Source organism: Antedon bifida, chromosome 4 (genome assembly GCF_963402885.1).
Source record: "Antedon bifida chromosome 4, ecAntBifi1.1, whole genome shotgun sequence".
Lineage (NCBI taxonomy): Eukaryota > Metazoa > Echinodermata > Crinoidea > Comatulida > Antedonidae > Antedon > Antedon bifida.
The window spans coordinates 17,780,219-17,791,377 of record NC_136229.1 but is presented as its reverse complement, the minus strand read 5'-3'; the positions used below and the strand labels follow the sequence as shown (position 1 = coordinate 17,791,377).

General features: G+C 35.6%; 2 protein-coding genes across 3 annotated transcripts; one reads left to right on the top strand and one right to left on the bottom strand.

Moving 5' to 3' along the window:
- Positions 1-1,434: 1,434 nt before the first annotated feature.
- On the top strand, positions 1,435-8,745 carry LOC144839704 (GATOR1 complex protein NPRL3-like). Its single transcript, XM_078695169.1, has 14 exons — positions 1,435-1,562; positions 1,941-2,043; positions 3,382-3,517; positions 3,852-3,920; positions 4,712-4,865; positions 5,207-5,282; positions 5,636-5,741; positions 5,855-6,046; positions 6,502-6,611; positions 6,721-6,889; positions 7,086-7,139; positions 7,314-7,458; positions 7,779-7,977; positions 8,317-8,745. Exons 1-14 carry the CDS (start codon positions 1,442-1,444, stop codon positions 8,477-8,479), a joined length of 1,797 nt encoding a protein of 598 aa, XP_078551295.1. The 5' UTR covers positions 1,435-1,441; the 3' UTR covers positions 8,480-8,745.
- Positions 8,746-8,799: 54 nt separating this feature from the next.
- On the bottom strand, positions 8,800-11,143 carry LOC144839705 (putative 3-methyladenine DNA glycosylase). 2 transcript variants are annotated; one of them, XM_078695170.1, is made up of 4 exons: positions 11,039-11,143; positions 10,351-10,408; positions 9,681-10,068; positions 8,800-9,389 (listed from the first exon to the last, which is right to left on the bottom strand). In XM_078695170.1, exons 1-4 carry the CDS (start codon positions 11,137-11,139, stop codon positions 8,941-8,943), a joined length of 996 nt encoding a protein of 331 aa, XP_078551296.1. In that variant the 5' UTR covers positions 11,140-11,143; the 3' UTR covers positions 8,800-8,940. The 2 variants fall into 2 exon arrangements, with proteins under 2 accessions (XP_078551296.1, XP_078551297.1); XM_078695171.1 differs by lacking the exon at positions 11,039-11,143 and adding an exon at positions 10,766-10,868.
- Between the last annotated feature and the right edge of the window lie 16 nt (positions 11,144-11,159).

Here is an 11,159-nt window from a genome sequence, read left to right as displayed (position 1 = left end):
CACAAGGGATGAAGACGTAAGCGCAACGCAAGTAATTTAAATTACTTAAGCTTGGTTCCCACTAGAGACGCAACGTAAGGACGAGACGCAACGCGCAAGTTGATCCGAATGAAAAGTCGTTCACGTAATCCATCGCTCACATCACATACGTTGCGCTTACGTCCTTACCGGCCTTGAGTCTTAAGCTTGGTTCCCACGACAGAACACAAGGACGTAAACGCAACGCAAGCGTGTTGACCGTGACGACAAGCGACAGTTCGAATAATCCATCGCTTGTGATTGGTCAACTCACTTACTTGTGTTGAGTCTCTAGTGAGAACCTAGCATTAATGGGAACATTGTAGTCTGGCTAATACGTTTAAAGGTAAAGCTTGGTTCTCACCACTTGCGACGCAACGTAACGCAATCTACGCAACGTAAGAAAATTCCCTTCCAATCATTGTGTTTGCCCCCGCCTGCGTGAAATCAAACCTGCGATTTTTACAGCAATGTTGCGTCGTCGGTTCCCACTTGCGATACGCAATACACAATCAAGTTGCGTCGATACGTCGCTGCGTTACGTTACGTTGCGTTCTAGTGGGAACCACGCTTTATACCGTACGTGTCATCATCGACTTTTTTCGTCTACATAATGTACTACCTTTTCCATAATTGTTTGTATGATGCGCTCTCTATACACAGTATGAGAAGACACTGAAGACTGTGTATCAAGGCCAGGCCCGATTTGAGTGCAACGACACACTGCATCCAGTCCTATAATAATTGGAGACAATTAAATTACGATTAACCTAAACACCATCAATAATTATAAAATCGATACACTTGATTTTTTAAAAGGGAAAGTGAAAATTCTTTGGCAGAGAAACTTTGGTAATGATGTAATATCAGTAGACCTAAAGTAACGTGTCGTGTCATGCGATGAGGGATGTTGAAAAAACTAATTTGCGCGTGGGGCGCGTATTAAAATATATCATAACCACAAGAAGTAGTTCAATGTGTTTAAATAATGTGATTTATCTTCTTCAATTCATTTTATTTATTTATTTGACCAGAAATGCAAACTAAGGATCAGGAAAAAGATGCTGTTTGAAGTGTTGCTCTGGACAAAATTAATTTATTTCTTCAATTATCGTACAGTTGAATACCGGTTTTTATTGGCATTGTACATCTTAAATTAGATTACGAGCAATGATGATGTCTTCACAATGCAAGCAATTTAGCACGTAGTTTCTGACCACTTAATATCGATGATGCAATTAGGGAATGCAAAATCAATCAATATTTTTGATGATTTTTGATTTCTCAAAGTCAAAAGCCCTTTAGTCTTTATATAAAGTATAATGAGTTCGATTGGTGAGGCGGCGCCTGCTATACAAACCACAAAACAATGAGCATATCACATCTCCGTAAGATCTTATCGAAGACATATGATTTGTCAACAATGCCGAATCTAACATCAACCCCGATAGGCTTAATTTTGGTCTCCTCTGGTTCCAGAGGGGAAAAATTGTTATTTAAATACCCTTATCAAGAAAATAAAAGTGAAGAACATATTGAAAATGGTGCGTATACATTTACTGTTATAAAATTAGATTAATATTTGTAAATTATCCCCCATTTACACTAAACAAAGCTAGGCCATCATTGTCAAACATCGACAGGGCTGGAGGTCAAATTCAAATACGATAAAATGTGCACCTACTACCTACTTGAGGTTCCGGGTTGTCTAGGCCTAGGCCTAGATAAATCAATTACCTGATATTCAGTCAATATTTAGTTAATTTAAACATGCAGACCAGCATTTATTATAGGCCAATAGTGCCTAATTAGGTATCTAGGCTTATTATAAATGATGATAATCATATTTTAAAATGACATAATATTAATAACTGTTTTTATTAAATTAAAATTATTATTTATCTTAATATATTATTTTTCAGCTAAACACAGCAGTCCATATGCTTTGCCTACGGAAGATGATGATCTTCACTATTTTAGTGGGAAATCTCCCAGTGATTATACAGTTTTGGGAAAGCTTTATGGGTAACAAAATGTTTACGTATTATTCTGCCCAGTGTATCAAAGTCAGGGTATCTCCGGAATGGAGGAGGGATGACATCAAGGGGGATCTGGGTGTCTTAATCATCAAAAACAAATTTCATAGGAAGTGCTTATTTCGAAGAGAGGGGGTGAGTGGAGAGAGTGGGAGACATCTGGTTAGGGGTGTGTAGAAAGCGACGACCTCGAATTGGACGACCCCAACGACCCGGGCGACCTCGAATTGGACGACCTAGAATTGGACGACCCATAACACGAAACCGACGACCCCTATAGCCTAGCCTAGGCGTTAGGCCTAAGTGTGGTATAACATCCCGAAGCCGAACATAGCCAAAGATCTTTAAACTATACCTTATATAATACTCGCAAGCAAGCAATTGATTGAAAAAATACAGAAATATCGCCATTTGATACTGAATGTGTCGAAACGAACAAACGAACAGATATGGAACGCCAAGAGTGCATCATTAAAACTGCATTCGACTCGATTAGCACACGAAATATCATAAACATGGCAAACCAGGTCAAAACGGCCCCTTTTTCAGCGGCGGGTAAGGTTTGCTCAGTGGATTGGTCATTGGTTGGTCATTGGTATTTCGACAAACATATTAAAAAGAAATTCAAAGGAAATAAATATTATACATTACATGGTTAAACCATGGACGTATAATTACATCTTCTTCATATAACGAACACTATAGGCCTACCAAGCAGCGTGTTGCGAACATGTGCATGGGGAGGGCCATAAGAAAGCTTTACATTTCACATATGCATTGTATACGGTCAAACCTTACCCGCCGCTGAAAAGGGGGCCGTTTTGACCTGGGTTGCCATGTTTATGATATTTCGTGTGCTAATCGAGTCGAATGCAGTTTTAATGATGCACTCTTGGCGTTCCATATCTGTTCGTTTGTTCGTGTCGACACATTCAGTATCAAATGGCGATATTTCTGTATTTTTTCAATCAATTGCTTGCTTGCGAGTATTAAATAAGGTATGGTTTAAAGATCTTTGGCTATTTTCGGCTTCGGGATGTTATACCACGCTTAGGCCTAGGCTAGGCTATAGGGGTCGTCGGTTTCGTGTTATGGGTCGTCCAATTCTAGGTCGTTCAATTCGAGGTCGCCCGGGTCGTTGGGGTCGTCCAATTCGAGGTCGTCGCTTTCTACACACCCATCTGGTTAGTCACATATTGGTGGGCAGGGCATCTATCAAGAAAGCTCCACCTTCTCCCTAAATATTGTTATTTTTAAGTGGAAAGAACTGAAACATACTTTAAAACCATGAGGTTCTCACAAATAATAGATACTTTTGTTGATACAGATTCTCTGACAAGATTCTACCAGTGATATTGTGTAATGCAAGTTTGTGTGGGAAGAGGTTTGAACTAACGGTAGATGATGTGAAATTTGTCGGTCATCCAACTGGTATCAACGAACGAGACATGAAAAACTCACGGGTTGATAACACAAATTTATTTTTCAATTTAAAATTCACAATTAAAAATAATAAATATCCACCCTGAGGTAGTCTCATTACTTAGGTTAAGAAGTAAATGAGACTACCTCTAGGTGATTGTAGGTATGCAGGTTCTCTTGAGGACATTAAAATGTCCTCTAGAGAACCTGCATATCTCCAATCACACCACTGTATGCATACTGTCAGTATAGATAACACTGGCTTGCTAACATTAATATTGTATTGTAGAAAAATTTAAGAAAAAGTGTTAAGATTATTAGTAGCGGGTCAATTTTAGGCTTTTACCTAATCAGCTGTGTTCATTCATTATTTAGAAATACCAGAAATCTAGCAAGAGAGAAGAAACAACAATGACAATGTTTAGTCTTGTGTTTGTACTTAATGTAAGTCTTTTACAAATTTAGTTAAGTATTTTAAATTTAATTATATTTCCACAATATAAAAACATACAGGATAATAAATGGTGGGGGTGGGGTTTGGTGGAGTTTGGAGTTTGGAAGAGTCATATAAGTCAGAAAGACTTTAAGTTTGACCCACCTAAAAAAAAAATGTATATATACATAAACTAATAATAAATAAAATTTCTATTTAATTCACTTTACCCGATCTTAACTGGTCTTATGAAATATATATTTAACGTTCATCTTGAAAGTAAATCATTCTTGTATACTAATTTAAATTTAGAAGTTGTAGATGCAGTTTTCATTTCACACCTTTCAGGAAACATCTTTTTCCCATATACTGTACCCACAGTAATATAATTAAGAGTTCAATGTTGACCATCATTTAGCGACCTTTCTAAAACCCAGTATAACCCGTTCCATTTATTTTCTCTCTGTATTGTAACATTCATCCATCGACTACCATCTAAAAAAACAGCTCCCTAACATCGGCTTTATAACGGGTGGTACTCAAAAATTAATTTTCACTGTTTATAACACAAAGTGGATGACTCATTGTAAAGTAGGTGCCAAATATATGGAGAGAACTGTGCCATATATTACAATGTATTAGAAGCATTACATTGGGATCTCTACACCACATACTGTGCTTTTGGTTGTTCATTAATTATTCTGTAGACACTAAACTATATATTAGCATGTTAAAACAAATACTGTAGTTATTCTTACATATGCGCCTCTGTCATTACTGAATGTTATTCTTGTTTCTATAGGATAATGCAGATGTTTCTGTAATTCATTGTTATCATGATTTATGTAAGAGGCTTGCTCTAGCTTTGAAACATGAAGAGAAAAGGTGTGGTTACTTAAGCCATGAAGCCAAGACAATGCTGGCAGTACATGACGAGGTGACAGCAATGCCTGAAGGTCAGTTGCTTGGAAGATGCAGGGCTAGCCTAGCTAGAGATCTGATAGGATATTGCAGAGTTAAGCTCTGTCTACACTATCAAACTGTATGTGACAAAAAAATGTGATGTGCCCATATATGGGCATGGTGATGTCATATTACTACCATATTTGGGTACAATCATTACACTTTTTTTTAATGAAACTAGTTTGATAGTGTAGACAGAGCTTTGAATGACAAGATGACTGGTTAAGGATAAGTTGTAGTGCAGTATGTTACTGCAGTAAATGTGAGAGAGTTTAAGTATGGTTTAAAAAGAAGGACTGTGTATTTATAATTTCAAAGATACTTGTTTTTACAGATTCAGAAACCTCACCATATGGCTTAATGCTCACCAGAAGTAAATTATGTGAAGATCTTCGAAGCATATATCTTGGGTAAGAAATATTAATGTTAATGTCTAGCTATTATATATATTACATGTACAAGCAAACATTTTTGTTTATATTTCTCTGCTGCTCCTCTATATATGTGAAGCACAGTTGGTATTAATATTATTATTATTTAATAGACATAGCACCCTCATGAGGTTGCTGGATCTTTAAGAATTCTGAGATACACACTTGCTACCAATTGTTTACAAAACACGGTTTGGTTGATGTCTGAGCTTTCTTCTTGTAACAACAATATTACACATGGTAGCCATTGGATAAATACGCTAGGCAGTAGTCATTATTGTCGAAAAACTAATTCACTTTTATTATTTCATTCCACTATTATTTCTTTTCAGTTTATGTGATACTGGTGTAACTAGAGTACATATTAACAATTGGATTGAAGTTAGTTTTTGTCTACCACATAAAGTTCACAAAGTTGATCAGATGCTTTCAATAAAGGTAAAAATGATTTAACACAATATTTTAAATTTATTATATTTATTAAGGCATGTAAAATTAAAGTTACTATATTTAAAAGTAATACCTTTGAGGTTGTTTTAATTATCTTTCAGTCTGATATTGTTGAGAAATCCTTAGCTGCCATTCGACCATATCATGCTATGCTTCTATTGGAGGACGAGTCGTCACTAATTATGTCGTTACCACCAGATTGTTCACCCTCATTGGTCAGAATCATTAAATTAGCCACACCCCTTAAGAGTCTGCAGCAGTTGTCCCAGGATAGTGACATTGCTCTTTCACAGGTACAGCATTACTTTTTTTTTACTATACTAGTTACTGTAAAGCTCTGTCTACACTATCAAACTTTGTGACAAAAAAAGATATGGCCAAATATGGTAGTGATATATGGACACATGGACAATTTGATAGTATAGACAGCTCAGAGCTTAATACAACCTAAATCAGCTTATTCAAAAAATAAAACTACCCCATCTATACATCTATATAATTAGCAATATCTATTATATGCTATTATAATACCAATACCTGGAATGTGTTACTCTATCTCCTCCTAAACTGTATCACCCATGCTAGTGCTGTTTGAGCTGGGACAACTTTTAATTCCTCTTTAGACATTCACCTATATAAGAATGAAAAATGTGTCCTATATCACACTCAGGTCGCAGAGAGGTCATCGCTAATAAGATGTTACCCATCCATTAAACTGTATTAATGTACATTATCTTGTCTTGTCTAGGTGTTCCAGCTGGTTGGTCATCTGGTTTACTGGGGAAAAGCTACAGTTATTTTCCCTCTTTGTGAAACAAATATCTACATATTATCACCTCAGTCACCAACATTCTTAAAGTAAGCTTAGTTTTCTTGTTGGGTGCCCATATCGTACCTTTAATTTTATAATAAGTGGCGCAAAGAATTGGACTCGTATATCACATATTATTTTGTGATTCATTTTCAGCAATTTACAATTACTAGAAGACTTCAATTCCAAGTTCCCACAATTCCTACAGTTTCCTCTTGTGGAGAATGCTGGCCGTCATGCCATACTTATCTCTGTTCTGTCCGAGTTTTCTTTACCAACACCGCTGAGTGACCACACAAGCATCCTAGGCCAAAATCTGCAAAAGGTAGGCAAGGTTCAAGGGTGAATTTCGTTTGCTTATTTAAAAGCATTTATCATGTGTAACCCTTACTCTCTATGTTTTTATACCTGTCTTTCTAAATCTTATTCTTCCCCAATTACATTTGGTCACACAGCATAAATACAAATACTGTTTTGAAAACATTTTTTAGAAAAGTATTAATTCTATATCATTTTTTTAGGGGGATTTGGTCAAATTAGTGGTATGGTTACTTAAAAGGAGGCTTTTAGTACAGGTATGTTTTAATACAAAACTATTAACCAAGTTTAATCTTATAATAATAATAAATATTATGTGTATACCCAAACAGTGTATTGTAAATATGTTTCATTGAACTATAATTAATAATATTCTCAAATTGCTATGTATTATATTAGCGTTGTTAACTGTATATTACTACTTTTTGTAGCGTCACACATATACATTTTTGGTACCAATGGACCACGAGGAGGAGGAGGATAGGAAACCAGGAAAGCATTCTGTAAAGGCACTAGGGAGCGCCCTACATAAATTGGATTTTGAGCCAAAACCACCACAATCTGAGGCAATGTCAGGTATTACTTACTTGGTTTACATAATTTAATTGAGTTAATAGTATGATAACTATTTCAAGAACTAATTGACTTAAGCTCTGCTGTCTACACTATCAAACTTTATGTGTTAAAAAAGTGTGATGTGCCCATATACTGTATGGACATGATGTCATACCACTACCATATTTGAGCATATCACTACCATATTTGGGTACATCACACTGTTTTTGTCAAACTAATTTGATAGTTTAGACCAAGCTTTATACTATTAACTGTCAACTCAACAGTTGGCTGAATTCATCAGTTTCAATTTGTTTCAAAGTTGTTTTTACATTTTCTAGTTGATTCCGATGACATCAACACAGCCACTAGTACAAGTTTTGAAACTTTTTCAACACGTTCAGCTGATGACACCCAGGGGGCGCTATATCGCAGACGGTCAATGGAAATATTAGCAGAGTACCTATCCAAGGACGAAATTGAAAGTGTGTGTAGAGTTCCTGCAGCAAACTCACCAGAAGATTTAAAGCTCTTTGCCAGGTAAGCCGCCTAGTAATCTCTTGAAGAGGGTGCCTTGTGTGCTGTTTCATATTAGAATGTCCACCTGTCCTCCATATACTGTATGTCGTTAATTCATGTTGTTTGCTATATTATCGTTTACTACTTTATTTATAAATTCTGTATTTAAAGTATTTTTAAAGTATATTCTGTGCAGTTTTTTATTTCTGGGTTTTCGTCCCTCTTAATTTGCTGAACTTAAAACTCTGTTTTCTTGATTACTTTTGTTAACATAAGAAAAATAAACATTAGTTTGATATCAACCAGTACAAACAAAATTTAAGGACATTACTGAGTAACTTCTAAATATTTTGTTTTTAGACTGTGTCCATATTTTCGAGGACATCACCATCTTGAAGAGATTATGTATTTAGAAAATGTAAATAGATCACAACTACACACAATACTGGACAAATTCAGCAGCGTGTTGTTTACATGTGTACACGAAGATGCAGCCACCATCACGTACAAAGAATTTTTATGAGGGCAGTATTTAGAAAATGTAAATTGTCACAACTACATATGCATGTTTACCTTCAATTTGAGACCACTGTGAACTCAAAGTAGTGTTACCATCACGTAGTGATGCTAAAACTAAGGACCCTTAACATATGGGTCACAGGTTTAAATTAACAAGTTGCATGCTTTGATGAAACCAAGAAAACTGCTATTTCTGTAATATATTCTATTTATTAAAATATGTCAATTTATTAAAATACATTATTAATTTTTAATAAAGTGTTAAAATCAGCAGATCTGATTAAATTATTTAAAAAGTTCTCTTCCAATTGATATTGTAACTAAATAAAATGATTGAAGCTATGTTCACAGTGAGGCTAGATTCCGGTTTGGTGGCCTTATAAAAGAATCGTGGAAAATAGGTATATATGTTTCTGGTAGCCAAGAGTTTTCTCTGGCCACTTGACCAATTCGGACTCAGTGTGATCAAAGTTGGGTTGCAGTCTCAGCTTCCTTGTTTTTAACACTAACACACTTGTTGCCACATATATAGAACCGTAATGGTTTCAATCTCCATGTCTCCTCAGTAGAATCTATTCCGATCCTTGGGCAGGAAATGATTTTCACTTTCTTTATATCTGCAAGACCTCCTTCCTCATCTTGAACAGCATCAGTGTCTTCCCTCTTAACATCACCCTCCGTATCTTCATTTACTTGATCTCTTTCTATCCACATTGAAGTGGAAGTTACCAAGTCGACCTGATCTAACGTTTTTGTGATGCAAAGAGCATCTGCAAGTTTTCCTGGACCATTGCAAAGCTGATGAGGTTTCAGAGGTTTTGATGTTTCTTTACGCCGTCTCTGCCGATGGGTGTGCATCTCGGGTAAGCCTTCCAGAGGTTCTAAGGCACGGATTAACACAGCAGTACCCTCACCTGAATGTGAAATAACAAAACTTAACATTGCTAGAAAAAATATCATTATTATCTGTCAAATGATGACCATAACCCAATAAGGTAGTAGGGGATTTCAAACCAGGGTCGGTAACCTGCATTTTGGGTTATCCAGGTACTATAATTGGTCAGCAATATCTGACATATAATCCCAGTATGGTTATACAGTGAAAGCTAAGGACAGAACATAATATCATTTATGTAGTGTCCATTTCCATGGAGACATGTATGGGATCTACCATTTTTTTAGTACCATAGTATAGTTACATTTACCTTCACTAGAAATGTTAAGACAATGGTACATTCCGTAAATCATGTAAACGTACGACGTTCCCGATTCCATAAACATTGCCTTATTTCTTCCGGTTTTCTTGCCCTTGTACGAATGACATGCAGTATCCTCTTTCCCACAATAAGCTTCCGTTTCTACAATCCTACCAGATAATCTTTCTCCTGAATCAAGCACCCGGACTAACTTTTTTCCCAATAGTTCTTTAGCTAATGCCACACAAGGTTTGGTGAAAAAATTACGCCCAAGTCGTTTGTTATCATTGCTGTGTTTGTTGACAAAGTATTTACTTGTGCTACTGTGACATTTAAAGTCGTCTGATGGGGTGCTACTGGCTTTCATATCGCCGCATTCACTTTTTCTTTTCAATCCCTGAAATAATACCAGTAAGAACACTACAAAACAAGTGGTTATTAATGTTTATTAATGACAACATTTATACAAAAACTTTACAGTAACTTTTTATTATAATTCCCTTCTATGTAGGCGTACATCTTTACTCGTTATCAAAACGACGTATAAGAGCTTGTTTTTTGGTCGAATGAGAAAAATCCCGGTGTATTGGCTGGTTGACCAATCTACACTAGTACAGAGCTATAATTCATATTCCAGATTCTATAAGAAAATAATATAGCTGATTGATTGTTATTTCACCTTTCTGGTAATAGTAGACATCTCTCTTGAGTTGGTTTGCATTGGTGTTGCTTGTTGCCTTAAATGAATTAAGAAATAAGAAAGAGATTTAATATATTAAATAAATTTATACAATTCCTTTAGTTTAGTTTCGAAATAATGATAAAGTTTGGGCACGGAGAAACACAAGATTCATATACAATGCTTTGATTATATTTAGTAGTTGATAAAGCTTAATTATAGCTAGACAGATTGAGTAAAATGTGTGTAATTTTTACAGTTATCAGATAGACACTGTCAACAGTGAGCCATGTAAATTAGTACCGTGTATTCCATAGCACCATGGCCATGCAATAGTCAATATTTCATATGGATGCCATACACTTCCATTACTGTATAAATAAGCCTACACTAGAGCATAGAAAGTAAAATTTACTTTTTATTGACTATGACTAGAGCTACAGTAGTCTAGTAGAAGTACCAGTGATACTTACTAAACTAGGCCTAGAGTTTGTACTGATGATAAGAAGGCCTAGTCTAGATCTAGATATCCTATCTACTACATACATAACATACAGAGGCCTAAAACTATAGAGAGTGGCATATATATATATAGGCCTAGGCCTAGGCTAGGCCAGCCTGAATTAGGCCTATATTCTGTGTTTCTGTAATATAGTGCAAGAAGTAATTAAAATATAAAAACACGTACAGAGTTTTGTAAAAACGTACAAAACGATTAAATAAAAACAAAAAAGACAAGTCAATGTTTACTTGTTTTGTAAACAACATCACACACAGTGTATATAGCATCAAGGCTATCTACTAACAAC